Source organism: Vipera ursinii, assembly GCF_947247035.1.
Source record: "Vipera ursinii genome assembly, chromosome: 3".
In the NCBI taxonomy this organism is placed as follows: domain Eukaryota; kingdom Metazoa; phylum Chordata; class Lepidosauria; order Squamata; family Viperidae; genus Vipera; species Vipera ursinii.
Window position 1 is genome coordinate 20,121,260 of NC_139516.1, and position 26,841 is coordinate 20,148,100.

Below are 26,841 nucleotides of genomic sequence, written 5' to 3' on the forward strand. Positions count from 1 at the left end.
CATAGGACAACTATCTATAACTGTACATTTGGGGTTTTTTGCCTATAAAACCTTACTTTTTTCACCATTGAATTTCGTTTTGTTAAATAGAGCCCAGTGTTCAAATCTGTCCAGATACTCCTGTATCTTAAGCCTATCTTCTGGAGTGTTGGCTATTCCTGCCAGCTTGGTGTTGTCTGCAAATTTGATGAGTTCCTCATCTATCCCCACATCCAAATCGTTGATGAAACACTGGGCCTAGAACAGAGCCCTGAGCCCCACTACACACTTCCCTCCATGTAGATGCAGTTCCATTGAGGACCACATGCTGAGTAAGACCGGTCAGCCAACTACGAATCCATCTGGTGGTGATGTTGTCTAACCCTCATTTTTCTATCTTATCAAGTAGTAGGTTGGGATCTACTTTATCAAATGCCTTACTGAAGTCCAAGTAAATTATTTCCACAGCATTCCTCTGGTCCACTAATTTTATCACTTGATCAAAGAATGCAATAAGATTTGTTGTATTATTGTTGTTATTGTTTATTATTGTTGTTGTTGTCAGTTGCCAAGCATGTGAATTTTGATCATGTGACCATGGGGATTCTGCAATGGTCTGTGAAAAATGGTCATAAATCACTTTTTTCAGTGCTATTGTAACTTTGGACGGTCACTAAACTGTTGTAAATGGAGGAATGCCTGTATTTCTCAACCTCAGAGGCTTTAGGTTTAGCATGTGTAAACTTCAACTCCCAGAATCTGTCAGGAGGAATGCCTGGCTGGAGGATTCTGACAGCTGAAGTCAAACATCTTAAAAGATTGTAAGACTGAGGAGACACTGGTCTTTTGTAACATACTTACTAGATTTCTCAAATATGGGAATTTTGAAACCACTGTTTTACTTACGATCCAAACTTCATGTCCTTCAAATGCGATGGACCACCTTCCTTATTATCCACAGTCAACCTAACACCAGACTGGGGGAAACTGCCGCATTCTACAGAAAATACGTTTTCATATTTTGTGTGCAGACATATCCAATGTGAAACTGGCGATGAGGAGAGGGGCTAATTTTTCTGCAATAATAAGACAGGCATTTCGCAAACCAACTAGAAATTAGGCTTTCAGGAAGGAAACTCTTATATTGGCTATTAGGTCGCTTTCGTGCTTCCTGATTTAGTATGCCAGCCTGGGCTCTACATCTCCGTAATTCAAGCTAGAGTGATTTACCCCGGCAGCAGTTTTTTTCCCACCAATCTTTTTTCTTCCAACCCCCCCTCAAAAAAATACCCTTCTGTGGCTGCTCCCAAATTTTAACTGCCTACAACGGCTGATTTTGCAATGTATGGCAGTGAAAGCTGGACCATAAGAAAGGCTGAGCGCCAAAGAATTGAGGCCTTTGAACTCTGGTGCTGGAGAAGACTCCTGTGAGTCCCTTGGACTGCAAGGCGATCAAACCGGACAGTCCTAGAGGAGATCAACCCTGACTGCTCTTTAGAAGGCCAGATCCTGAAGCTAAAACTCAAATACTTTGTCCACCTAATGAAAAGGAAGGACTCACTGGAGAAGAGCCTAATGCTGGGAAAGGTTGAGGGCAAGAGAAGAAGGGGACGACAGAGAATGAGGTGGCTGGATGGAGTCACTGAAGCAGTAGGCGTGAGCTTAAATGGACTCCAGAAGATGGTAGAGGACAGGAAGGCCTGGAGGAACATTGTCCATAGGGTCGCGATGGGTCGGACACGACTTCGCAACTAACAACAAACGGCTGATTAGAGATTGAAGCTTTCCCTCCCGGATGTGCTCGTTTCCAAATAGTATATCTGCACCAGAAAAACAAACACCAACTCAGAAGCGGAGAGGCTTTGGTCTGGACGGCCTGCGGCTGTCGTCTTTTCTTCCTGTCTTGCGCCCGCCCGCTCTCCGGCTGCCGCAGCCACTTGCCTTAGCCGCAGCAGCAATTCTCTTCCCGCGTTGAAGTGACGTAGGCGGTGGGGAGGGCGGGCTTGGAGCGACAGCGGCGCAAGATGGCGGCCACCACGGGCTCGGGTGAGCGGGGACCGGTAGTCCAGGCCAGCTTGGCCCGTGAGAGGAAGGCGCTCCTCGGCGGGGAGGGAGAGGGGTTTGGCAGCTATGGCGGGGCTCGCTTCTCCTGCGGGGGGGACGACTCAGAAGGCGTCCCCGCGGGCTCCCGACCAGCCGAGCTCGCCGGCTGGGTGTGTCTGGGGCCCGAGGGTCATGCTGCCATATATGGGCTGGAACCCATCTAGGCGACCGGCAGGGTGCTAGCAAGAAGAGACAAGGAAGTCTTGAATCTTTACCTCCATCTAGTGGCCAGCCGTGTTTTGACAGCCCAGGCGCGGGAGCCGTAGCGAGGGGTGGGTGCCTGTGGAGTCAGTATCCCCGAGGAATGGGTGATAGGTTGATTTGGTTGAGGCTGGGCTAGAAGGGGGTGAGCAGCCTGTTGGTGTGGCAGGAGAGCCCATGGGGGGGAGATGGAAGGGAAGGGAGAGGGTCTGTTGGTAAAGGAACGATCAGAGGTGGAGAGAGTTTAAGGAAACCTCCTCCTAGGGCAGGGGTAGGCAACCTCGGCTCTTTTATGACTCATGGACTTCAACTCCCAGAATTCCTGAGTCAGCTATGCTGACTCAGGAATTCTGGGAGTTGAAGTCCATGAGTCATAAAAGAGCCGAGGTTGCCTACCCCTGTCCTAGGGAGACTGACAGGTTCCTTTAGTTGTAGAGCTGGTGGGTTTCAACTCCCATCATCCCCTGCTGTACAGATGATGAGAATTGGAGCTTGCCCATTTGACACCAGAAATTAGAAAAAGCAAGTGGTTGGGATGCGGGAGGAAATGTATATAAACTCTGGCATCTTTTTGAAACTTCCATGTTCAGAAGCAGTGCATCTTGAAGAGTGGAGGATAAGGCCCAGATAATTGCCAGAGGGCTGTTTGCCTTCTGTGCCTTTTGATCATTGAACCCTGAGTTGCATATATTCTCCACTGCCATTACTTGAATGGCTTTTGAAGTTTAAGTCCTAATTGAATGTATAAGAGCGTCCATTTAGTAAGATCTTTGTAGGCTCCACTAGTAGGAAGTTACTTTTTATCATGAGCCCAATACACTCTGTCATTCCCAGCATCATAGAATCTCAGTTACCCTGAGGTAAGATGGGCAGCTGATAAATTTTATAAATAAATAAATCCTGAACTATGTCAAATATGATTTGGGGTGTGGGGGGGCCCTGAGAGCTAAAACATGAAGAATAATTGCAGGAATTGGGTATGTAGTGTAGTGAAAAGAACTATGGGTGACATGATAGCAATGTTTCAGTATTTGATGGGCTGCCATAAAAGAAAAGGGGGGTCAACCTATTCTCCCAAGCACCTGAAAGCAAGACAAGCAATGGATGGAAAGCGAACAAAGAAAGAAGCAACCTAGAACTAAGGAGAAATTTCCTGACAGTAAGAACAATCAACCAGTGGAACAGCTTGCCTTCAGAAGTTGTGGGTGCTCCAACACTGGAGGCTTTTAAGAAGGGATTGGACAACCATTTGTCTAAAATAGTATAGGGTCTCCTGCTTAAGCAGGGGATTGGGTTAGAAGACCTCCATGATCCTTTCCAACTCTGTTATTCTGTATTCTGCAAAAGTGATGATTCCCTAAAATAATCCAGTGTTTTAGATGTGAATTATACATGCTTGTTATTTAACAGATCTATGATTGAAGAAATGATTGCTGAGGGAACCTTGTAGCTGGATAGGATTTCGACCTTGGTTGTCTGTGTTCAAGCCAAGTTTTTAAATACTACTGTTTGCTTTCAGTTGGCTTTAAGAAGTCTTTACAGTCTTTGCTGGCTTGTAAGCAACGGAGATTATGAGGACAATCTGGAGACTGTTGAGGTGTTTCCAAACAGGATTTCTATTCTACAGCTGCTTATTACCATTCACTGAATTTGATGAGAGTTCAAATAACATTATATTCCAGTTATAACTTGCGACTTTCCCATAGCTTTTCATATCTCCGTTTATTATTACAGAAAATGTAGAGATAAAGAAAAAGTAGCTAACTGATATATTTTGCATATAAGCCACATGGTGGGGTGGTTCCTAGCTTGATTAGGAAAGGATTGTGTCTGGGGAAAGTACGTAATTGCTCAGGTGGGTAGATACTGCCAGTAACAAATTTATTTGTGTAGAATTTTTTTTCCAATTCAAAATTTTCCAGGAAACCTACATCTTTGTCTACAACACAAAGTTATAAACGTTATTGCCAGAAGTTGTAGTGATGGCTTAAAAGGATATTAGGCAAATAAATGGAGGAAATTGTCCAGTATGTCTGGAGAATCAGATTTGGACAGCATTGATGTAGATCACGTGATATTCTTAATAATTCTTAATAGGGTATCAATGAGTTAATGGGTTCAGAAAGGGCTGATGCCAAATAAAATGTTGAAAAACTCGTTCTACATAATACTTCATAAGAGTGAGTAGCATTTTTTTTGGCAAATTAAAAGCTTCCATCCCTAAAATGGAATTTTCTTGTGTTCTGTTGAAAAAGTGACCAAAGAGGTTTGGGTTTTGAGAGCTCTCTATGGAGATGATTGTTTCAAATGAGAGGGTAAAGGATAAATATATTTCTAAAGCAAACATTTTTAGTAAAAAAAAAAAGCATTCTGTAGCAACCCCAGTATCTTTGTCCTGATGTCTATATAAGTGAAGTGATAAGAAATGCTAACACATTAATTATGCAGTCCTAGGAATGTTGACTCATAAATCCCATTTATTGAGAATTTTTTTTGTGAAAGTTCACAATGATTCAATCCTTTATTCATCAATATTAATATAGATAACTGGCTTCTATGAGATTAGACTACTGTACTTGTCCATTTAGGTTAAGACTAAGTATTTTAATTAGTTGATTGTCCCTAGAGTCTAAAGCATTTATTTACTATCTGATCCAGCTGGAATCTCTCTGTACAAGAAAGGTGCCAAATCATCAAGCTGTAATTTATCCAGTAGCTTGCCTATGCTGGGGCAGTAAAGGAAAGAAGCATCTTTTAGTGTAGGAATCTGATGTACTGTATCTTTAGAGGAAGTAGCTATTTCTTGGTCTTCATTTTGGAGGACATGATTGGTCATAGACTGGAACACATCACTTAAATTGGAAGAGAAAGAATATCTAGGTCACGTTCGCTAATGATATGCATGTACCCACTAGAACAGGTAACAGATCTTTCACTTGAGCTCATAAAAATTATTCTCTTTCCTGCATTTTAGTTTTCAGTTTGAAATTTAAAACTGCTCTTTATAGTCTATTTAGTGACAATTTTAAATAAAAATCAAAAGATAAGTACATTGCATTTAATGTTGATTTAACTGCTTTGTTGTCAAAGCAGTCTTGGGCCACTTTAGATTTTCTTTTCCCCCTGACATGAAGGAAATCAAGAATTGTCTCATCCTGTATTTTGATAGTAGTAATGGGGTGATGCCTGACATTTTTGTTATTTGATTGTATTTATAGTGGACCTGTTGAACAATACAGCAAAGACCAATCTGGATATCAGTGAACATTCCTGCTTCCAACTATTGGCTTACCTTGTCCCCAACAACCCAGCCAGAAAATAGTCGTCCATGGTTTGGTTTAAATGTAATGTGTCTGATTGAAGCTGACTTACTGATTTGATATAGCTATCTTTGCATTGCTTGTATCTGATAAGTCATGCTTAGGATGTATGTTATCCAAATGCATGAAGTTTTTAATTAATTCCAAAATCGTTTTGTTATATCACTGAATATAATGTATTCTCGAACACAACCAAAATGGCTGTTCTTTAATTTTACAATAAAGTACTATTCTTCAGAGTTCAGTAGAATAGTATGTTCAAATCCTTCTTTGGCTTGTGCACTACTCTGAAGTTGTATTTGCACACTGTTTGATAATCGAAAGCCCCACTGACAAAGGAAGTAGCATACCATCCTAAACCTGTATGAACTTGTCTGAATGCTAAGATTAGCTATGGAAGCCTTCTCTCATGTGCCTGCCAATTAGATCTGTCAGATGAGTAGGGACAAAAGATAGGATCTGCCATCCCCTTAATTTGTTCTCAATCCTTGGAGTTTTTATTCCACTGTTTTCTCTGTTATATTTTAACAGACTTAATTATTATTTTTATTTGTATCATGTTTTTAGTTTGTTGTATTCTATACTTTTATTTTGTAAACTCAGAATATTATCTTTTAAAAGGGTATAAAATATTTATGATAAAGTTACATGACCATATAGATATTTATTACATTTGCATCTTCTTTTTCATGGATTTAATTCCTTCTATCGTTATAATTCTTGAGAGAGAGATAAAATGAGATACTGTTAATGGCCAAAGGCATGCTGGTTTTTTTTTTTAATTCAGATCCAGTATTTTAACCACTGTATCATACTGTTTCTCGGGTTTCTCTATCTGAGCAGATAATTCCCTTCCAACAAAAATATATTGCAGCAATAGCAACAATTTTTGAATTAGGAAATGAAAATTTTTAAGTTAATTCATAATACTACTGTTGTTAGTATCAGCATTCATTTTAGCAGTTTGGAAGTAGTTCCATCGTTCTGGTCAAATGTCCTGTTTGGAAGTTGTACTTTAGGAATGTCTTGCTACAAACCTACTGTTTCAGCAGCTACATTTGAAACGCTGAGATCTTTATTTTTGACCTTTGTACCAGCATCTTGGACTTCGTTCTTGATACATCAACTTTGCATTACTGGCCTAAAGCCATAAGATGGGGCAGTGCACTATACACTATCTTGGATACTGATTTATGATGCAGAAAGACTTACGTTTGGTCTGTTTCATAAAATATTCTGATATGGGAATCCCTTCCATCTTGTGAAGTGTTGATTGATTAATTGATTATGTGCCATCAAGTGGGGATCAAGTCTTAGAAATCCGTAGATAGATTTTCTCCTTGGCAGTCTGTCCCTGACCTAGTCCTCTACTGCTTCCAACTGCGCACCCATTGCCAGTGTAACAGAGTCCACCTACCTTATTGCTGGTCTTTCCTTCTTCTTTTTCATTCCACTTTTCCCAGCATTTGAGACTTCTCTAGGGAGCTCTAGGCCTTTGGATAATGGGTAATTTTTTCCTGGTCATTTGTGTCTTGAGTGGGAACTCTGGGTCCATTTGTCTGATGATTCGTTGGGTTTTGTTTGTTTTTGGTTTGTTTGTTTTTGGGTTTGTTTGGCTTTCCACAGTCTTCTCAGGAATTTTCTTCAACACCAAAGCATCAAGATTCTTCAAATCCTGCTTCTTCAAAGCTAATTTTCACTTACACCGATTATCACAGGAAACACCATGGCTTGCACAATTCTGATCTCTTTAAATATAGATATCATAGAATCTGAATATATTTTCCAAGGTCTTCATGGCTGCTCTACCAAGTGCTAGCCTGCAGTGTATTTCTCGACTGCTTGTTCCTTTAATGTTGATGGTTGATCATAAAAGGCAGGAACTATCCAGTTTTCAACATCTTCATTACCAATTCTAAGACTGGTTGTTCTACCTGTTGTCATTATTTCAGTCTTCTTTGTATTTAATCTTACTCACATTTATTCACTGTGGTCCTTGACTTTCATTAATAGAGCTTGCAGATCCTATGCATTTTCAGCTATCAGATTAGTACAGCTTATTAATGTTTGTTCCTTCAATTTAAAAACCCTACGAGTAAACCTAAAGTTACAGCCATTCATTTGGCTACCGTTTGAAGTTACAGTGCATTGAAAAAAGTGGCTTAAAAACTGTAAGATCTTTAAAAAGTATAAGGATCTATTGCAGTGTTTCTCAACCTTAGCAATTTTCAGATATGGAGACTTCCTGGACCTAGAATTCCCCAGCCAGTCCGCACATCTGAAAATTGGTAAAGTTGAGAAACACTGCAATAGATCCTTACTTTTAGGACTCTTGCAGCATTCCCAGTGTCACCTGATCAGCATTCAGGCACTTGGTAAACAGATGTATTTGTGACAGTTCCTTCCTTTACTTAACTGCAGTGATTCACTTAATAACCATGGCAAAAAAGTTGTAAAATCAGGCATGATTCACTTAACAACAGCCTTGCTTAGCAATAGGAATTCTGGTCCTAATTGTAGTCTTAAGTCCAGGACTACCTATATTTTCTTTTCCAATTTTACTTCCATTAATACATATTCAGCATATAGTTTGAATAAATAAGAGAGAACGTGGCCTTGTCCCACTCCTGTGCCACCCCAGAGCTAATCTGTTTTGTCATGCTCTGTCCTACTATGGATTCCTTACAATGATGTAGGTACTTATTCTATTTGCAGTTAGAAAATAAATAATAGGCTTATAGATTTGGAGTTAATTGCCACAAGTTAATTGTGGGTTTCTGACAGTCACTCAGATTAAGATGTGGGTGTTCTATTATCCTTTGTCATAATTTCATTTTGTTTCACTTTTGTTTTGCTTTCCCTCCTTTCTGGGTTATACAAAGACCAGGGCAGGTGTAATGTAAAGTCCCCTTTTGTTTCCTTTGGTGTCTCTTTCTTGGAACAGCAAATGTCAATCATTGTAGCAGCAATAGATCTATGGTCAAATCACTGACATTTTTCAGCTAGTTTGTTTACTCTGCTTGAAACCACATAGTAAAGTATTGCTGATGCAGGCTTAGTAAAGAACAGAATTTAGAATCACTTCATACAGTTATGCAGATAACTGATTGATCATTGCTGTCAACAGGAGGGAATGCACATTATAAATTATTCTGTGATACTGTGGAAGGTAGGGAGAAAGAAAAAACATATTCTGTCCCCTGAATTACATTCAGGATTCAACTTAATAGAAGAATGCTTGATGGTTTGGTTTACTCCATATTTGGAAATGAATACCTGATGTGTATGTATCTTCTAAATTAATTATACAAATTAGAATTCTTCCAGTTCTCCATTTCTCTGAGTCTGGCAATTAGAAATCGAAAAACGAACATTTTAGCATAAAATAGAAAATATTTTGTCATAAGCTTGTATAAAATTGTATTATATGAAAAAATTATAAATGTTATATAGTTTTTATAAATGTAGATTATGGAAGCAGATTGAGTGGTTAACATAATAATAATAAACCTTTATTGTCAAAGTACAACATGTGTACATTGAGATTAGCTGAGCCTCCCCTCGTGCTCTCTCCCCCCAACACACAGTGACAACAAACCCTCCATCCCACCACACCATGTGAACCAACTACACCACACACCGGCCTCCCAAATCAATTCTGCATAAGATTATGTCCCATTTAAAAGCCTAACAGCCCACAGGTAAAAGCTATTTTTCAGCCTGTTAGTACGGCTGGCTATATTCCTATATCTCCTACCGGATGGTAGGAGAGTAAAGAGATACCGTCCAGGGTGTGAGTCATCCCTGAGAATCTTCCTCACTCTTCCAAGGCAAGGAGCCCTGGCGATGTCATCCAGTGGTGTCAGGGAACAGCCCACAATGTCTTGTGCTGTGCTCACTACCCTCTGTAATACTTTCCTGTCCGCGGCTGTCAGACCAGCATACCAAAGCACAATACCATACGAGAGGACGCTCTCTATAGTAGGCCGGTAAAAGAGGGTCATTAGCTGTTGTTCTACCCTGTTCTTCCGCAAGACCCTAAGAAAGTGAAGCCTCTGTTGGGCCTTTCTAGCCACCTGAGTTGTGTTAACTTTCCAGGTCAGATCTTCACAGAGGTAGACTCCCAGAAATTTAAAGGAGGAAACTCTCTCTACACAGTTCTCCCCGATGTAAAGTGGGGCAGGTTCCTCCTTTTTCCTCCGGAAGTCTAACACCATCTCTTTCGTCTTGCCGATGTTTAGGTGCAAGTTGTTGTTACTACACCATATGGATAGTTTTTGTACCTCCGCCCTATATGCTGTCTCATCCCCACCTGTAATAAGACCCACCACAGTTGTATCATCTGCGAACTTGATTATCACAGTGGATGGGTCAGATGATACACAATCATAAGTGTATAAAGAGTACAGGTAGGGGCTAAGCACACAGCCCTGTGGCGTGCCAGTGCAAAGCTTCAGGGGGGTGGACAAAGCAGAGCCGACCCTCATTGGCAGATGTTAAATTAGTAGATGCCAAAAATATTCTAGTATTTTGTTTAAATTATATTTTTATTATACAATATTTGTAACATTTGGCTATTACTTTCAAGATTCCATTTATTGATCACAATAAAACTGCTTAGTGTTTACAAGTTGATTTGTTCAGAATGCTTTTGGATGGAAAATTTTAGTGCATGATCAGTAACGCTGAGTAATGTTTTGGTTGCAAAGGCAAAAAGTGCATCAGAGCACACTGGGGCACTTATTTTGCACCTGTCCACAACTACTTAAAGCAGCCGTGCTTTTTCCAGGGACCACCATAGCTCTCTCCACAGTTGCTGCATGATTGCAGGGGAAGAAAACCACATATGATATACTATAAGGAGTGACACAGTTTCCTGCCCTTGGCACATATCTGAAACACTTTTTTGCCTTTGTATCTGAAGTGCTACATAGCCCTATTAACCAGCTTTTTACTGCAATATGCTCTTCATGGATTGTATCAGTAGCATCATCAACTTCACTACTTGATATGGTCCTTTAGAAAGTGGAAGTAAACACTAGGCAAAAGCCACATGAAGTTCGAGGTTCTAAGCTCATAGAATTCTAGGTAACTTCCTGTTCAGATCCAGGCCTGCTTAGCTTCAACAAGGTTCTTGAATCAAGTGCCCTCAGACATACAAAGAAGGAAGCTAAGCTAAATGATAAGCATCTTCAGGCAGCCTTGTCTCCATTTGTATACTTGCTAAGGGAAAAGACTGGGCAATAAGGGAGGCCAAAATTGTAGATCTTGGATCATCTGTTTCTAGTTTTGAAAGGCTGTGTAATCGTTGCTTTGTTTCAAAAGCTTTGCTCCATTTGTCTGAGAAATAATGAAGGAATATTAAGAACCATAAGGAGTGTTTGGTGCCCACCAGATTTTATTCTGTTCTAATTCAGTGCTTTGAAAAAAGCCTAGTTTCATTTAAACTGAATTAGAAATTTGCCTCTCCAACCAAGGCATAAGTATGATTTGTGTTGACTAGCATTGGAAAATTATTGAAGTCCATAATTCTTTTACTGTTTAACAGAATAGAGTGATATTTGCAAGCCCAGATTCTTCTTGAGTGACAAATCTTCCTCAGTTTTGACGGGGGGGGGGGGGATGTACAAGCACTAGAGCTAGGTTTCTTTAAATTCTTACTTTAATGGAAGTGCTTATAATTTTATTTTTGGGAAAAAATAACTTTATTGGTAGGCATAATTGTTTTTATGATGACAAATGCTGACAAGTTTCAGATGAATAGATGGAGATGGGTTTTGTGCGAACTGAATGTTTATAACTTTGATGTAGTTTTAAAAAGTATTATTTCCTAATCCTTATTTACTGGGCAGTGTCTCTGAAAACTGTAGGAATATATAAAATTCCTTTCATAGAAAATAGTGCAGAGATGCATTTCTGCCTTCAAAAGACACTAGAGAAAAATTGTCCTGATGATTTATCTGGGAATTATGGAGCCTAAAATAGTGGTTCAGAACTGGAGGCCACATCCTAGAGCAATAGTTCTCAACCTATGGTCCACGGACCCCTGAGGGACAGCGATGACATCACAGGGGGTCTGCGAAGTCTTGAAGAAATGTTACGATTTAAATCTTGAGTTAAGTATTTAGATCAGCAAACCTTGACAAAGCAATACCCAAAGGATCAAACAGTTTGAATTTTATTGCCAACTTAACATTTATATTGGTTAGTAGAGCAGAATAATGTTTTAGTCCAACTTTGGGCAGTGAGCAATTAAACATTAAATATTTAACTGCTTTGTAGGCTTTTAATGTTGTAGCTAGGCCTATAACTCAAGCAAGCATGGCACTACCAAAATGTAAATTTGCACCTTTTTGTTGAAATAACAATCTTGCCAAGTTATATTCTGTTCGTGTTCCAGTAAAGCATTAATATACACATAAATCTTCTGTAAGTCAACTTCAAGATCCGTTCAGCCCTTGGGCTGTATAATAGCTTTTTTTAATGTTAAGACAGGCGATTTTCTCTGGTTATTCTCAGGGATATGTCTTCTGATTTAATTTTGGATTCTTCCCTTTTCATGTATAGTCATGTTCTTGGCAGACATAGCTTTCTGTTGTTTTTAAAGGACAAAGATGTGGCTTTTGTTCCAGGTCCAACAAAGAAGAGATCTCCCAGGTTTTATATCAAACCTTCCTAGAACTTTACCTTAGCCCTAATATTCCTATTACTATGAAGCTAGGAAAAGAATAAAGGCATGCAAAAATACATTATTTTGAACCATTTTAAATCTGAAATTTTGCAGAACTGTTTTTCTTTTCTTTTTTTTATTAAATAGCTTTTTTATTTAAATAGCTTGATGGCAGCAAATACACATCTGCCCTCTTTGGAATGAAAAAAGAATGATCTTGGCAGTGTTGTTAGCTATGACGGATGCTTGCACTGTTGTTAACTCTGGCTGGCAGAAATGGTTCTAATTGTTCCTCCCAAGCTCCACAGCTTGAAAAATTATGCCAAGGTGTTTAAAAGCTGCAAATTATTCAAAAGAAGTGTTCCTGGGATAATTTGTGGAGCTATAATTTAGCAAGTAAGGCAGAAGGTTTTCTCACTCACTATGTTATCCCTACATTACTCTTTTTTCATCTTTCTTTTTTGTCTAGTGAACTATTAAAGTGAATTCAGGTAAATTCTGAAGTAGTCATTTGTAGAGAGATTTTGAAAAGGCTGTTTGTATTTACATTAAGGATCATAGGTAATTCCTACAGCTAGAAGACCTACAGCTCAGTAGTACAGCACTTGATTTGCATGCAAAAGGCTGGTCTTTCTCTATGGCATTTCAGATAAGCAAATAGAATCTCCATTGAGAGGTATTTCCACCCAGATGAAATAATAGTCTAAGATAAATCACTGCCAGTTTAATATATTTGGACCTCCTGGATATCTTTATTGTGAGGATCTTGAGTTCTGGGTAATAATAAGCCATCCAAATGTTATTAAGAAAGAGACTAGTAAGTGCACACTTGGCAGTCTTCAACAATATATTGTAGCAATTTGTCTTGTTTATGAAACTCTTAAATTTACTTTTTTAAAAAAAAAGTGTCCAGGGAATTGGAATTTAGTCATGTGTATTTTTTCCTATATTAATATAATTCAAAGTGTTGTAGTGGTGGAGAAAATAGGAGGAAGGTGTGTTGGATATGCTCTTTACCTTGAGTTATTTCAGTAGCTGTGTATCCCAAGTATCTTCTGAAAATGTTCAGAAGACATAAAAAGACTCTTAAAATAGCTGTGCCAAATCACTGAAAAGTTATGGTGCCTCAATCATTTTGTCATTTCATAACCAACCCCCCAGTAGTTTGCAACATCTAGAGGGCCATAGATTGTACTTCCTCACTTTATACATTACTGATCTCCTATTTTTTATGCTTGTGCCTCACTTAGGAACCATTAAATAATGAGTAATGCTCATGCAGGATGGCTTAAAGTCAATACAATCAAAAAATTATATCATTTTTAAAAGCAGTAAAATTTAACACAGTGTACATTAAAATAACAAATACAAGTTACCAGAAGCCACTTACTGAAGAAAGAATGACAGTTAAATGGAATCTGAGCCCTGCTTAGGAGAACCTAAATTTTAGCCCAAAATGTTGCAATAAGATCTCAGCATCTTTGAGAGATATTGGGACAGTTCAAAATATGTGTGTGTGTGTGTGTGTGTGTGTGTGTGTGTGTGTGTGTGTGTGTTTTAAAAAGAAAATTAAAATGTATTTGGAAAGATGGCTTCAAGTTAAATATGTATTTTAGTCCATTCCAATATCAGGCTTTGTCAGTTTTAATGCAAGATTTTATTTTGAAGAAAGTGTAATTTCTTAGGGATTTAAGTGCAGAGAAATGAAACTTGCTGGAGAGTTAAAAAGTGGTAATTGAATAGAATCAAAGGTGGGAGAGAAGCTTTATACTGGTAAATGAGGAGAATATGAAATTGGAGAGGTGGTTGTGTGAGGTTTTCTGCTGATAATGCTGGTATTGACTTTGACTGACCTGCCAGAAAATTACTGCAAATGAACCATACCCTTTGACAGCAATATGTCCACTAGTGGAGGGTGAGGTAAATGGATGGTATCAACACAAAAAAGAAGCATCTTAGCCACTACTGATATCAGTTTTGCAATATGTAAAGCAGCAGCTGAGCCAGAATTCTGGATTATAGGAGTTTGTTTCTGGCCCTTTGGCAATTGTCACCCTGAGTGAGAAAAACAACAGCAGTTACCCTATGAGTGATTTGAATAGCTCCCAAGCAACTAGTACTAAGGCTTTCTAGTCAATTTCAAATTGCTAGTCATTATCTTTAAAGTCCTAAAACACACAGCATTGGGATATGTCAAGCTGTGCCTTGCCAGAATCAAATCTGCACTTATGTCATCGAAAGAGGGCATGTTGAAAGTCCCCGACACCACCACCACCACCACCCCGTCCCCCAATGAGGTTCATGGGTATGAGCTTCTTTCAGACAGTTTTTCCTTCGTGCAACTTTCTGCTCCTGGAGATATGTGCAGACTCTACCTTGCTAACTATTCCATCAGTACATCAAGCCTGTATTGTTTCAGCAAACCCTTGGCCCCTAATGGTCCTAACTGCATGTACGTAAAATGAATGGGATGAATCGTAAATATTGCATTTAAAGAGATAGGAGCTTCTCGGTATATGTGAAATACTAGCTGCAGTTCCCAAAGACTCTTCCAGTTTAAACTCATTGATCTCAGGTTACAGTTGTTGATGCTGGTGTTACCAAGGAACAAAATAATGTTTATTAAGTTCTTGTTTTTCTAGAAAGGGGAGCAGATGGTGTTTCAGGTGTAATTGGAAACAAACACTTTGTTTAGCAATAGTATATTGACTTTTATGGTTGACAAATGCTTAATTTTGTTTATACCTGTGAATGCTTTAGAGAAAAAAAAATAGGCAGAGCTCCCAACCTTATGTACATATTTTTTTCTTCAGTCAAGATCAACTCCTGGGGATCCTATGGCCATATCCATGTACTTTTCTTAGCAATAATATAGAATGGCTATTACTTGTTCTGTTTTAACTGGAGGAGGAATTCAGCAGGCTTATGGGAGGGGAAAATCTCTCTGTTGAGATTTTTTCCCCTGTTCCCTTATAAGCAGCTGAAATACTTATTAGATATGCATTCCAAGACAATGTTGGTGATAACTTTTAAGGATAGGATTTAATATTGTCCATAACAGCATTTCCCATTTGGTGCTTTTCAAATATCTGGCCACAACTTCCCAGTTCTAACCAGGGCAGCCCTTGTTATGCCACACATCTTGAAGACAGATTGTGTGAAGTATTGTTCCATTCTGTGCAGCAGTGTATAGTAATGAGCAAAACAGTAACCTATTGAAAAAAGATGATGTGTTTGCGTGTTTTCCTGAAAGTAAGGCCTACCCCTAAAATAAGCCCTAGCTTGATTTTTTGAGTTGGGCCTAATATAAGCCTTACCCCCAAAATAAATCCTAGTTTTAGGGAGAGGCACACACCTAAAAATCAAGCTAGGGTGGGGGTGTGGAACTGCCCCATGTGCCCCACACACACTTACCTTGCAGCCAGGCCTCTCCTTGCCGGCCTACTTCTTCTGCAGCATCTTCTACAGCCAGGCCTGCATTTCTCAGTCACAGGCCTTTCCAGAAGGCCACTGCAGCCAAGTACCGAGCTATAGATTCAATCCATAGCTTGGTTCTGCAAGACCTCTGCACCTGAGTACTGAATCCATAGCTCAGTACTCAGCTGCATAGGCCTTCTGGAAAAGCCTGACAGCAGAATGCAGCTGCTCCTTCAGCCCCAGAAGAAGTGGACCTGCTGGGAGGGGCTGTCAGAGCTGGAGGTGAGGAAGACATCCCCCGAAAATAAGATGTGCCTCTTTTGGGGGCAAAAAAAAAAGAAGAGAGAGACCTGGTCTTATTTTTGGAAAAACACGGTATATATGTGTTGTACTTTTTTCCCCATACTTTTTTTTCCTTTTTCCCAATCTTGATTACGATAGGTCTAATCTATGAATGGATAGCATCATTTATCTCCACACTGCAAATGGCTTTTAACTTTTTGTTGTAATAAGAAAGCGATCGTGCTATATTTATTTTCCTATGTTTATTTACAGCTTTAGTTCTAGAGATACTTGTTCTGCTTTATAACATCTTGCAATGACATAATAGTTTAATTTGCCACGTAAAATGAGTTGTAGATGAAGTCACTGTTCAAATTATTCTTTAATACTTTTCTAACTTTTCTTGTAACTTCTCTGTAAAATCAAATGGATATCTTCCATTGAGAATAATTTTGGATGCAGATTGTTATCAAAATAATTATAAACATAATTATCGTTGCTAATTATTAATATGTGTTGATGCCTAAACTAATAGCTTCTTTTAGCTGCAGCACTGTTTTCTTACTACTCATGTATACAAAAACAAGTCCTTTTGATTTAGTGGGATTTAATTTGGATTCATAGAATTATATTATTAATTATTAACTATGGATGACACGATAGCATTGTTCCAGTATCTCAGGGGCTGCCACAAAGAAGAAGGAGTCAAACGATTCTCCAAAGCCCCTGAAAACGGGACAAGACGCGATGGATGGAAACTAACCAAGGAGAGAAACAATGCAGAACTAAGGAGAAATATCATGACAGTTAGAACAATTAATCAGTGGAACGACTTACCTCCAGAGGTTGTGGGTACTCCAACACTGGAGATTTTTAAGAAGGGATTGAACAACCATTTGTCTGCAATGTCATAGGGTTTCCTGCTTGAGCACAGGGTTGGATCAGAAGACCTCCAAGGTCCCTTCCAACTCTGTTATTCTGTTTAGATTTTTAGCACACTAATCAAAAGACCTGGGTCCAGATATTAAATATTATTTTGCCAACAGCCATTCTAATCTCAAAAGTCCAATCTGATTTATTTCCAGGAGTAAAAGTTCCTCGTAATTTTCGACTGCTGGAAGAGCTAGAAGAAGGCCAGAAAGGAGTTGGAGATGGAACAGTTAGCTGGGGTCTTGAAGACGATGAAGATATGACTCTTACAAGATGGACAGGCATGATTATTGGGCCCCCAAGGGTAAGCATCAGTTTAAGGATATAAAACTATTGCTTTGTTTCAAAAAATCTGATTTCTAGTATTATAATGGGATACAATATTTTTTGTGATTGATTTTGTAATATACAGTAGTTCGTAGAATGAGATGGTTATATAATGCTTAACTTCTTATCTTTGCCTTCTTAAATGATATGGAAATCCCATTTCAATTTCTGTCTTTTTAAAGTATAGCAGTAAATTGATCGTTGTTCAACTGATTATTTGGGTAATTTAGCCACAATTTCTTTTTTTTCACATAATAATGAGTCAAAATCTACTAAGGCAAAACTCAATGGGGAAAAGTTCAGCTTTACAATAATAGATGAAAGAGTAGGATATGAACATACTTTTGAATGCTATATGCTGTGCATACTTTGCGAGCGTCTTTCATAAATGGGACTTTGAAGCAAGTTTATTTTAAACGAATCTATTTATCTTGTTTTGAGGACCCAAGTCTCAACAAAATTGCTTTAAAGAATTCGTGTAGGATTTCTCAATCTCTTCAGATGAAAGATGGAAAACTGCAAAAATAAAAGTTACGAACAACCTGAAGGAAAGTTAAGAAGTAAATCATATTCCATGTTAGTTTGTAATCTGAAGGAGTAAAAAAAGTACATTTACCAATTCCTCATAATTAAAATTTGCATTTTAAAACTGAGTTTTATATTTGCTTCTAGCACCCCCATGTGACCATGAAGGAATATAGAGCATGATACCTAACAGATATAAATAATGTCAGGAATAACTTTCATTGATGTTGCTTAAATATGGTTACCTATAATATAAGTATATTATAACAAAAGAATTCTGCTCTATAGAAACAAGTTTTGTGATGAACTGATAGAAGAACTGTTCAGTTTAGTTTCAGTTTAAAGTTATTTTTATATCAAAACATAGATCTGAGGAAACCTGACTATGACTTTGGCCACCCCATTGATCACCAGGTTTGATCTGGCTCATTAGGGTGTATGTCCTCTTCTTCTCTCAGTGCTCCATGTGTGTTTGTGTCTCTCTCCTCCAAAACTGCTTCTCCATGAAAGAGAATGATTTAGTAGAATGCCAAATTGTAGGTTCTTTCCCTCCAATAGCAAGTCCAGATGTTTTGACCTGTTAATGTATAAAAAGACCACCACTTATTGAGAAACACATGGAGTTGTATATGTTGGATAAATAATAAGTAAAAAAAAAGAGTTAAGGCAGTGCATCTTTGCATTTTTTCTTAGATATACTTGTCCATCTGCAGTTATCACATTTTTACTATGTTATGAAATGTGCATGCAAATTAGGTTCATTTGGAGGGTGGGAGAAAACAAAGAAAATAATTTTGCTAATTTGAAATGGATCTTGTATGCAGTGGTCCTTCAGTTATGGATTCCTTGACAGAAATATTTTTTCTCCCCACAGACTATTTATGAAAACAGAATATACAGCCTTAAAATAGAATGTGGCCCTAAATATCCTGAAGCACCTCCATTTGTAAGATTTGTAACAAAAATTAATATGAATGGAGTAAATAGTTCTAATGGAGTGGTAAGTTTTTCACTATTTCTATCCTAACAGTAATATTGTGTCAGTTTTTCAAGCAGAATAGGAAGGCAGCACACTTCTTTAAATGTGCAGCTAGTTATTTATTCTGTTTTGCATTTTTTCTTTTTATCAATATTGAAGCAAATACATATTTTACAAGATTATTGATGAAGGCATCATTGTTTTTTTTATTGAGCCAATCATTGTTCTTAGAAATTTGGCAACCTAACAATCTGTGTTGTAAGTTTGGCCTTCATTTAGTATAATGGGCACTCTAACATTAAATGAGATATAGACTTGTATTACTGCATTATAATATACAAATAGGGTTTTCATAGAAATGCTGCTGAATCTGTCAGTTATCTGAGAATAGACCAAAACAGTATGATTGTTGAGCTATGAGGCCAATAGGAAATGCTAGTCCTAGGGCCCAAATCCTCTGCTTGAGATTAGCAATAAGTGGAATTATCAGGAAACATAAATAGGGCAGGCTAGAAATATAAGTGCCCTCCTAATCATACCCAAGCACTGCGAATTTGTGGGTGATGTCCATTTTGCTCTATAAGTTCATAGTGACCTAACCCTAAGTGGAATTTTCCTCCAATGGGATTTTCCCATGTATTTTACCAGGAAAGATAGATAGGGTAGGTTAGAAAAGTCATTGCCCTCCTAACCATATCCAAGCACTCCAAATTTGTTGGTGATGTCCATTTTGCTCTATGAGTTCATAGTGACCTAACCCTAACCCTAAGTGGAATTTTCCTCTAATGGGATTTTCCCATGTATTTAACCAGGAAACATAGATAGGGCAGACTAGAAAAGTAAGTGCCTTCCTAACCATACCCAAGCACTCCTAATTTGTTGACAATGTCTGTTTTGCTCTCTGATTTCATAGTGACGTAACCCTAACTCTATGGCTTTGTCAAGTTGAGAGCAGCTAAAGTCAGGCAGGGAAAAATCACAGTATGCCAAATCAAGTTTAATTAATTTTAAATAGTAAGTCACTTTCAATATATATGCCTCTTGAGATACTGAAAGGAGCGAGTATGTTTAAGCTACTGAGAAAAGGACATTTTTAGCATCTTATCTCACTTTCCTTTGACCGTAAAATGGTCATAAAAAGTTTAAAAACATTTATTTATTAAAATGTTTGTTTATTCATAGTTATTACATGCATAGTCAGTGCTGTGATTCTTGGTAGTAAATAATGGCTATGTGGCAAGCAGTAATACAATAAAAATACAATAAAGCATCTATGTATGCATTTTAAAATTGTAAACTAAAATAACATTAACAACAGCAATAAGAAACCAAGGGTTATTGTACTCTCCGTGGACTCTCTAAAACCATTTAGTGTTTAAAAGCATACAGGGAGCCAATAATATAGGAGTCAATCAGGTACTGAAGGCAGTGGCTGATCAACTTTGTGTATTCCTAGAGGATCTGGATTGTCTAGCCCAGGGGTCAGCAACCTGAAACAGCAAAAGAGCCACTTGGAACCGGTTCCATCACACACACAAAAAAGTGGGAGCCACAAACTGTGCACACGCATGCGTGCACGCACGCGCGTGTGCAGAACAAGGCAAAACGTGCACCAGCCCTGGCTTTTCCTCCCTCAGAAAAAACTGCTCTTCCCCCGCCCTGCTCACTCTCTCTCTGGGACTTTTTTCTTTCCGCCTTTTGTGAAGCTTCGGGATCAGCTCCTGCCCTGGATCGCTTGCACTGCACCGATCCTCGGCAGCCCCGACGCCTGTGCCACATCCTGAACTGCACACACCTGTCACCGCCCAGTTTTGCCAGCTTACCAGGCAGGAGGGGAGACTCGCAGGCCAAGACAACCGCAGAGGGCTGCGCAAAGACGAAGAAGGAAATGGCCTGTCAGAGGATCCCACCTGGGCCACCCTCAGAGGCAATGGGCCCTTCCCTGGCTGAAGAAAGCCTTGCGAGCATCTCCCACAGCGCAGCTCCCCCAAGCCGGGAGGCACCTGCTCGGCGGTGGAGGTGGGTCTCCCTGGTGACGGGTGCTGGGTCATGGCGCCGCCTTCAGCCCGGGCGCCGCTGGAGCCACCTGAGCACCCTGCCCCTCCCCCCGGGGCCTCCAAACCTGAAAGAAATGCGGACAAGGCAGCAGCTCTCCAAATGGGGCCATGGAGGTTTGGAGACCTGCTCTCCAAACCTCCGGCGCCCCATTTGGAGAGCTGCTGCCTTTGTCCGCATTTGAAAGAAATGCGGACGAAGGCAGCAGCTCTCCAAACCTCAGCTCTCCAAACCTCCGCCGCAGCTCTCCAAACCTCCGCCACAGCTCTCCAAACCTACGCCGCCCCATTCTCTCAATGGGACTTTTTTACTCCCCCTTTTTTTTCAAAACTGCACATGGCGGAGGAGGACTGGGAGCCGGGGGAGATGGCTTAAAGAGCCAGATACAGCTCCGGAGCCGCAGGTTGCTGACCCGTGGTCTAGCCCTATTCCAGTCTAGTTCCAGTCCAAAGATGACTTGGTAGATGACCTACTCCAGAGAAAAGGCAGGAGGATGCAATTAAACATGGAATCCTTCTGAGTTGAGCATCTGGATCAGAAGTAGGAGGTCCTGTTTTGGGGGATTTCTTTCCTATCCCTGTGGTTGATTCCTTATAGTGTTTTTAGGAATGTTTCTGACCCTGTGGCTATTCAACATCTATTTGAAGCCTCAGAGATCATCAAGGAGTATAAAGTTTTCAATATACTGCGTTGTTTGTCTAACTATAGTTTTTTATATTTAGTTATATGTAAATAATGAAAAAATATTTTCCATACAGAAGCCAAGTGATGGGCAATGGGATTGAGAATGTTGAAACAAAGATATTATTTTAGGATATATACCTTTGACTACAGCTCTTCTACTGACCAGCGATAATGAAAGCTATCCCATGGCTTAAATTTGTTCTAATCTGGTTTAGAAGAAATCATACTTATTAAATATTGACTTATTCTTTAATCTTTTAATCCTTTATAATAATTACTCCTGAATATTTAAATCCCCTTGGACTGGTGTGAAACCCTGTATGTGGTTGAAATTTCTTCTGTGCCAGTAATTAAACAGAGCAGAACATTTATTAAAGATAAATTGTACTATTAATTCTTCTGCAGTTGAAATATACCTCTGTTTAGCTGCCTAAGAAAAATAAGCATATCATTTGCAAACGTATTGATTACATAATGATCTCTTTCTATATTAAGCTCTTGGCAGTTCTTATTTTTCCTATATTCTGAGCTAAAATCTGTAATAAGGTCCAACAAAATAGGTAAGGTTAGATTATCCTTGAATCATTCCCTTATTTTGATGAAAATATATGTAACTAAAATGCAGATTTTTTTTATTGCAAAATGCTGCTGGTTACTGCTATTTTTCAAATTCTGTTTCCAATCATTTTAATAGAAATTTACTTTTTATTTTTACTGTTACGATGTATATGTTTTCAACTGATTTTTTTAAAAAAAACTTTATTTTTTATTTTGTTGATCTAATATATCACCAGAAGTTGTGACAATATACCAGACATATCAAACACAAGGCCCGGGGGCCAGATCCGGCCCGCAAAGTGGTTTCATGTGGCCCGCGAAGCCATCCTGGAAACAGTGAGGGGAGGCCCCCACTCCCTTGGCCCTGGCCCAGAGACCCTCCTCCTGCCAGAGACCCTCAGATCTGTCCCACTCCTGCCCAGGCCCCCATAGGCACCCTTGATGCGAATGATGTAGAGCTGGCCACGCCCACCCAGTAGGCCATACGCACTCTAGCCATGCCCACCCAGTAGGCCACGCCCACCCAGTAGGCCACGCCCACCCGGCCCCCTGAGGGCAACCGCAATGCTGATGCGACCCTCAATGAAATTGAGTTTGACACCCCTGCAATATACCAATTCAAGAAATAATGAAATAATAGAAAAAACTTTTCACTGTAATCTAGGTATTAAAGGGAATATGAGTTTCAGAACATAACTAATAAAAACTATTGATAGAAGGAAAAGGCATTGTTGATATTTTGCTTCCTACTTTCATACAACACTGCTTTCCAAAACCAACAGACTGTGCAAAGTAAGCAAATAAGCCTTAAAAGCCTGATTTCTACAAATTTGAATTGGCCTCTTTTGATTGATTCAATAACTGTTTCCTGCTTTTAAAGATTGTATTAAACATTGTAGCCCATGTATGAAATCCAAAGAGCTGATATTGGCATGCTTAATATTCATGACATAATCATTCCTATTACAGGTAGTCCTTGACTTACAAAACACAATTTCTGTTGCTAAGCTGGACAGTGAACTTTGCCCCATTTTATGACCTTTCTTGCCACAGTTGTTAAGTGAATCACTGAAGTTAGTAACATAGTTGTAGAGTGAATCTGGCTTACTCATTGATTTTTCTTGTCAGAAAGTTGCAAAAGGGAATCAACATGACCTCAGGATAATGCAACCGTCATAAATATGAGTCAGTTGACAAATTTGTGAATTTTCATCATGTAACCATAGGGATGCTGTAATTGCCCAAAGTGTAAAAGGCAGCAGTAAGTCATTTTTTTCAGTGCCATTGTAGCTTCAAGTGGTCACTAAATGAACAGCTGTAAGTCAAGGACTACCTGTATTTAAGAACTGTCATTTTTACAAAGTGATACATCAACTAGATTGGAGGCATCTAGTTGTATTCAAGAAATACAAGTCAGACACCTTTTGTATTTGTGAAATTTTGTAGCTCTTTAATCCTAGGCCTGATTGTTTTAGTTAACTGACATGAAGCTATTTGAGACTTAAGTTTGTTCATTGTTTTCCGCCAGGTTGATCCAAGAGCCATATCAGTCCTAGCAAAATGGCAGAATTGTTATAGTATCAAAGTTGTTCTGCAAGAGCTCCGGCGTCTAATGATGTCTAAAGAAAATATGAAACTTCCTCAACCACCTGAAGGACAATGTTACAGTAATTAATGAAAAACAAAAAGAAAAATCATGCCCCATCATTCAATTTAAGCTCTCTTCATTTTCCACAGTAGTAAATTTTCTAGATGCATCTTGTAGCTCTCCAAGTACTGGAAAGGAAGTTCCCATTGCAAAGGAAAGTTTATCTTGAGATACTGTAAATGATACTAATTTTTTTTTCCATTTGAAAATAAGTTGTGCTATAACAAATAATGCTGTCCTGTGTAACCACTGTCCACATAGTTGAACTTCTGGTATCAAGAAAAGTTTATTTAAATTTATTACTGTCAAAGACCAGTGTGTCACATTGAACTCGACTGTGAAAAAGCATAAAAAGCATACATCACACAATCACAATGCTGTGTGTTTGGCCTGGGTTTATATATTTTCTCCTCTCTCGTTTTCTCTCTTGTTTTTTTTCTCTCCCCCCCTTTCTCTCTCACACACCCTCCCTCCCTTTCCTTTGCCCTTTCTCTGTGTGTTTGCAATAGAGTTGATGCTCAGGGCTATTTATTAGAGTAGACATGGAGAGCACAATCCGTAGATTGTGATCTTGTCCAAGCCCTTTTGAAAAGAGCAGAGTCTGAGCCAGAATATCCTTGATTCTTGCACGGTTCTCTTTTGATCCAACAGGGCTTGCCCAAGACAATGTTCCCAAAAGATTGTGCCATAAGGTTTCAATTACCAGCTGTGTCTGGCTTGTATGGACTACTAATGGGATGTTTTTGGTATCTTCAGTCATCCCTCCCTTTGTGCAAACTCTAGTAAAACGCTGAATGTCTCTAGGGTTGGTTTTTATTTTTTCTGCTTTTAACGAATGCTTATTTGGGGGCAGGTTCTTCTTTCTCCCAAAACCTTTGCTAAGGCATAGATTGTATTTCTGTCCTCACCCTTTCCCCCAGAATGCGGGCCTTGGGATGACAGATCTGGAGGATCTTCTTAGACTTTCCTCTCTGTCTTGTCTTGTCATGGTTGGGGTGCTGCTTTCTTTTTGCCCCTTCTGTGATGCTTTACGTTTGGCCAAAAGAGGTAAGTGGCTGGCAAACTGCCTGATTTTATTGTTATTATTGTTGTTGTTATTATTATTGTTGTTGTTGTTATTATTATTATTATTGCTTCATGCTTGTCAATTTTGGGATGGGGCATGGGTAGGGTCTATAAATTAATCTTCACCAGCTGAGAAAAGAAGAATGTCTGGTTTTACTCACAAACAGCCTTCCCTTCCTATTTTGTGGCAGTTTCCATACTGGAAAGCTAGCCGTGGCTGACCGATTAGACAGGGTTTTGATACGGTGAAAGAGCAGTAATTTACCAGGAGCGTTTAAAGTCTGTTAGGAATGGCTAGATATTCCGGAAAGATCTCTACACAGATGTTTGAAACAAACACTCCAGCTTTCCCGAGCTGAAGGTCACTACCTCTGCTTGAATGCCATGTTAACTGCTCATCGGCATGCGTAACTTTGTGGCTCTGTAGCGGCCTGCCGGCATAAAGACAAATCCACTTTGTGAAGAGGAGATTGTGTTCCGAGACCTTGCCGAGAGAGAGAGATGCTTTTCTTTCCTAAAGAATCGAGACGGTGCTGCCCTACATGGTGGGTGAGGAGGCTTCTTGGCAAATCGCTTCTTTTTCAGACTCCTTGTTTTGGACCACTGACTGCTGAAATGTGGATGCAAAGCTTAAGTGCAAACCATCCAATGTATCCTCTTAACGAAATTAAAAACGCAGTGTTCATGTAAAACAAGAAAGCAAAAGGCAACGTTTAAAAGCAGAAGTATCAAGTCGATGAATAATTGATGTTTCCATTAACTCTTTTAAGGAGCATATTAGTTGTAAGGATTTAACATCCTCTGTAATTAAAAAAAATTAACAGTATTCCATAAGCAGCCTTTTTATTGTATCAGACCATTGCCTGATTTTAATATAATAAAAAAGTGTGCATTAATATTCCTGTGATGTAATTGTATTTATGTTTAGAGTGGAGATCTCCCAGGAGTTGGGCAGAGGGGAAGACACAGGGTGAATGTCTGACTGAAATTATTACCAGGATCTTTAGAGGACACTAGCAATGCCTTAGGCTAGTCGTAGATGTAACTGGAACTCACCTAATTAGTCTTGATTTATTGTTGCTGCCATTAAATGTAATATTGCTATAGAGTTCAGGTAATATTTCGATACTGTGATCTGTTATTTAGGTATAATTCTGTAAAATTGGAATTCAGACCGTTGTTGACCTATATGAACTGGCTGCAGTTTGACTTGACAAGGAGGTTTTACAACTACACATGTAAAGTTACCTTATAATAACAGGGGTCCCCAACCCCCAGGCTGCAGCCCACTACCGGGTCTTGAGCCATTCAGAACTGGGCTGCAGAAGTGGCTGGCATCTCCACTTGTGCAAGCAGTGAGCAAGTGCATGTGCGTGCGCTCCATTTTCACAAACGGTGTGTGCCGGCCACTTGAGCAAATGAAGTTGCACACATGCATGCATGGTCACCACTTTTGCAGAACCATCCTCTTTCCCACCCACCCCTTGGCCAGTCCGCAAAGCCAGAAAGATTGAGGAACTCTGCTTTACAACAGCTTTTTAACCAGTGATACGGGTACCACCTGTGGTATATTGGCACCTGGCAGGTGGTACGTGACCATCCTAGAAAAGTGGTAGTGGGGGAGGGGAATGAGCTGAACTGGTGGCAGCACCGCACAAGCCTGAGCGAGAGATGGCTGGAGCTGCAGGGTTGTCAGGGCTGAGTGGAAGCACCAGGATCAGCGCCAGGCTCCAGCTTGATCGGCGCTGATCCTGGTGCTTCTGCTGAGCCGAGAAGAAGCGCCGATCAGCATCTCCAGGGTCTTGTTATTTACATTCAGATGCTTGGCAACTGATTCATATTTCTTTATTTATTTTGGTCCTCAAGGGCAGCCCCATGTAGAGAGCGTTGCAGTATTCTAAACGAGAGGTCACGAGCGCATGAGTGACTGTGCGTAGGGCATCTCGGTCCAGGTAGGGTCGCAACTGGCGCACCAGGCAAACCTGGGCAAAAGCCCCCCTGGTCACGGCTCCTATATGGTCTTCAAAAGTGAGCTGCGAATCCAGGAGGACGCCCAAGTTGCGAGCCCTATCAACGGGGGGTAACACCTCACCCCCCC

At 39.6% G+C, this 26,841-nt stretch overlaps 1 protein-coding gene and 1 long non-coding RNA gene across 3 annotated transcripts in view; both read left to right on the forward strand.

The window, feature by feature from the left end:
• Positions 1–26,841, forward strand: part of LOC310637163 — a 554,476-nt gene that overhangs the window by 58,611 nt on the left and 469,024 nt on the right. The gene's annotated exons all lie outside the window — the stretch shown is intronic.
• Positions 1,984–25,641, forward strand: LOC310638555 (ubiquitin-conjugating enzyme E2 variant 1). Of its 2 annotated transcripts, none has more exons than XM_083359718.1 (4): positions 1,984–2,025; positions 17,058–17,206; positions 18,629–18,754; positions 23,559–25,641. In XM_083359718.1, the coding sequence occupies exons 1-4, from the start codon at positions 2,004–2,006 to the stop codon at positions 23,703–23,705; spliced, it is 444 nt and encodes a 147-aa protein (XP_083215844.1). In that variant the 5' UTR covers positions 1,984–2,003; the 3' UTR covers positions 23,706–25,641. The 2 variants fall into 2 exon arrangements, with proteins under 2 accessions (XP_083215844.1, XP_083215845.1); XM_083359719.1 differs by lacking the exon at positions 1,984–2,025 and adding an exon at positions 5,543–5,627.